Consider the following 3,196-nt stretch of genomic DNA (forward strand, 5'->3'; position numbering starts at 1 on the left):
ATTGATTACTCAAACTATTTGGAGCATCTCAAAGATGCACTAGCCTTGTTAAGGAGGAAAGATAGGTCTCAAACAGCTTTTTTGTTAGGACTCCTCTCCAAGGTCACTATGACCAAATTCCTAAACTCAAAATTGCCACCATGGTAATCTTTTTCCTTATAAGATCCATTTTGAGTCCCACTCGACTACTATTGCATCACATTTGTTTCTAATAATGTAGCTAAACTGTAGCATACTTTTTCCTCATATTAGACTTTTAGAGCTTCTATTGGGCTGAGCCGGTCTCTCTCAAGTGGAAGAAAAGAGGTAGGATTGACCATTGTTCACGAAAAGCATTTTTCCTAGCAGATACAAAAACCTCTAACTCAAATTTTTGCAGGGTTTTTAAACCTTCTTCCTTTAATTTTGAAAATTATTTTAAAAATTTGCAATTCACTTTACATTAAACCTTGATTTCTAGTGAACACTTGGATAGACTATGAATAAATATACAAGTGAAAGTTGAAGGGCCCCTACATCTTGTTAACATGGGAAAGAAGAGTGCGTCCGGATTCGGATTTCTTTTCGAGTAGCCTTGCACGTAAGGTCAAAGTGCATCGGGATGCGGACTCCTTTTCGAGTAGCCTTATACGTAAGGTCGAAAATATTAATGAAGATCTCCACATAGCCTCTGGTCATTGCCCAAGGGGGGGAGAGAGAGAGAGAGAGAGAGAGAGAGAGAGAGAGAGAGAGAGATTTGGACTTCGCTTCATCAGTTCAAAGCTAGGTAGTGGCCACGCTCTGTTTGAAGCTAGTTTCCCTTCTTCTCGATTAGCCTGGTTCAGTTCTCCGGGTGGTGGGAAGATTTGCTAGTTCCAAATTCTGTCGCAGCAAAAGCAATGCAAGCTGCCGAAATGTGGCCGGCGAATATCGACTGGCTCACTGGTAGCGGGCAGCTGCTCACTGCTAGCGCTATATGTGTGCTACTACTGATATTGTCATGGGCTTTAATCATCAGCAGGCGGCATCAGCAGAAGCAGCTCCCTCCGGGACCTTTGCCCTTGCCGGTGGTGGGGAACATCTTCCATTTCATTGGGGATCTTCCACACGTGCGCCTGGCGCGCCTGGCAGAGAAGTACGGCCCTCTCATGACCCTGCGCCTGGGATCCAAGCTGACCGTCGTGGCGTCGAGCGCCGAGGTGGCTCGGGCGTTCCTGCAGACGCACGACAAGGTCTTCGCCAGCCGGCCGACCAACGAGTTCACGGAGCGGGCTCATTTCGGGCAGGCCAACTCCATCTCGCTGGCGGTTTACGGGCAGCCCTGGCGCCACATCAGGAAAGTCGCCGCTTTGGAGATCTTCAGCGCCAGGAGGATCCAGGAGACGCAGGCCCTGAGGAGGGAGGAGGTGGCCCGCCTCCTCCGCCGCCTGAGGGCCCAGACTGACGTAGCCTCCAGCGTGGACCTGGCGCGCGCCATGTCCAGCATGGTGGAAGACATTCTGTGCCGCATCGTCTTCGGTCGGCGCATGTCCGACATGGCGCTGCCCGGGGTCGACTCCCTGCAGTACCTGGTGGTTAGGGCGACGGAGCTGTTCCAGGCGCCCGTTCTGGGGGATTTTGTCCCATGGTTGGGCTTCCTGGACCGCGGTGTCAAGAAAAGCATGGACAAGGTGAACGCCGGCTTCGACGCCCTGTGGGAGTGCTTGATACACGAACGCGAGAAGCAGCACGAGTTCAATACGCTCAAGGGGAGGAAGAATCTTCCGGAGGATCTACTGGACGTACTTCTCTTGGATCCCTCTCTCAGCCGACGGCGCATCAAGGGGTATCTGCTGGTACGATCATCCCTACGCACATAGTCCGCAGACACACACACACAGAGACTGTTTAGTTAATAGCATTTCTTCTTAATTATCAGTTGTGCTCCCCATTTCTCCGCTTGTAGGATTTCCTTGCAGCCGGAATCGACACTACATCTGCGACACTGGATTGGATCATGGCAGAAATCTTGAACAACCCGACCGTTTTGAACAAACTTCGGCATGACATAGAGAGAGTTGTTGGAAAGGAGAGAATAGTGGAAGACTCAGACGTTGCGGACCTCCCTTATCTGACTGCCACTGTGAAGGAAGGCCTGCGCATGCATGCGCCTGTCAGTCTCATGCTTCCGCACATGTCCACAGAGGCTTGCAACGTGATGGGGTACAGTCTTCCGGAGGGGACGACGCTGTTCGTGAATGCGTGGGCGATTGGAAGGGACCCTACCACCTGGAAGGACCCAGAAATATTCTGGCCTGAGAGGTTCCAGCTCCTGACACAAGGAGATCCGGATCCTATTCAGCAGCTCTGGTGGATCCCCTTCGGCTCGGGCAGAAGGAGCTGCCCTGGCGCCCCTCTTGCCTTGCCCACTCTCGAGCTCACTCTTGCAAACCTCGTTCACTGTTTTGATTGGCGACTGCCCGACGGTCAGACCCACGTTGACATGTCCGCAAAGACATCACTAGTCGTTTGTCGCAAACAGCCTCTGCTAGCAACCCCCATACTGCGCATCAATGGAGTACCTTAGCTCCCAACAGACGAACTATTAGCCATGTTTATCAATGGATGCAGATAACGTCTTGGAAACATCATGCGCCTTGGCTGGTGTATAGACTCTATGCTATTTTGCATTTGTCACAACGTTGTAGCCCTGAAGCTAAAGCAATCACGCAGTTCCCCAACAGATCATTTAAAGCCATGGACTAGCCAAACACACACTACCCAATGCCCATGACGCCATTCCAAGTGTATAGGTTAGCGCTCGTTGGTGTATACTTATCTCCAATTAACGCTCTCATTAACGTGTGCAACATCTTTGTGTGTAAAGATAATGTAGTGCACAACTTACTTCAAGTGGGTTGAAGCATGAATTTAAGGTACTACACGGATTCATAAGAACAATCTCTTGGATTTATGTATTCAATACGGCTATGTATCAAGCCTCTGGGTTAAAAGTGCCTCAAGATTCTTAAAAGTTTGTAGAGGGAGAAAGCGTATGGATTTTGGTGTATATATATGGTACTATTATTACTAGTAGGCATGGGCAATAAGTTGGGGTATGATACTTGATTATTGTTTGAGTAGATAGAGCTATGGAAACCATAGAATTAGTTTTCTTTACTAAGAATTCACAAGTGTGAGGTGGTGGAGTCAAGGAGACTTGAGAGTATCATTAGGT

General features: G+C 49.3%; 1 protein-coding gene across 1 annotated transcript; it reads left to right on the forward strand.

Annotated features, from left to right (window-relative positions):
* The first annotated feature begins 682 nt into the window (after nucleotides 1–682).
* LOC148007993 (cytochrome P450 71AU50-like) lies at nucleotides 683–2,919 on the forward strand. Its single transcript, XM_087674538.1, has 2 exons — nucleotides 683–1,814; nucleotides 1,925–2,919. Exons 1-2 carry the CDS (start codon nucleotides 879–881, stop codon nucleotides 2,543–2,545), a joined length of 1,557 nt encoding a protein of 518 aa, XP_087530664.1. The 5' UTR covers nucleotides 683–878; the 3' UTR covers nucleotides 2,546–2,919.
* Nucleotides 2,920–3,196: the final 277 nt, after the last annotated feature.

The sequence above is a fragment of the Lygodium microphyllum genome, unplaced genomic scaffold (assembly GCF_053477565.2).
Source record: "Lygodium microphyllum isolate KBCC unplaced genomic scaffold, Lygodium_microphyllum_v1.1.10 scaffold_671, whole genome shotgun sequence".
In the NCBI taxonomy this organism is placed as follows: domain Eukaryota; kingdom Viridiplantae; phylum Streptophyta; class Polypodiopsida; order Schizaeales; family Lygodiaceae; genus Lygodium; species Lygodium microphyllum.

Bases quoted from the DNA above. Each gene is read 5' to 3' on its own strand.
- LOC148007993 (XM_087674538.1), top strand. From the start codon at position 879: ATGCAAGCTGCCGAAATGTGGCCGGCGAATATCGACTGGCTCACTGGT. The intron at 1,815-1,924 runs GTACGATCATCC...CTCCGCTTGTAG, and splicing joins GCATCAAGGGGTATCTGCTG to GATTTCCTTGCAGCCGGAAT.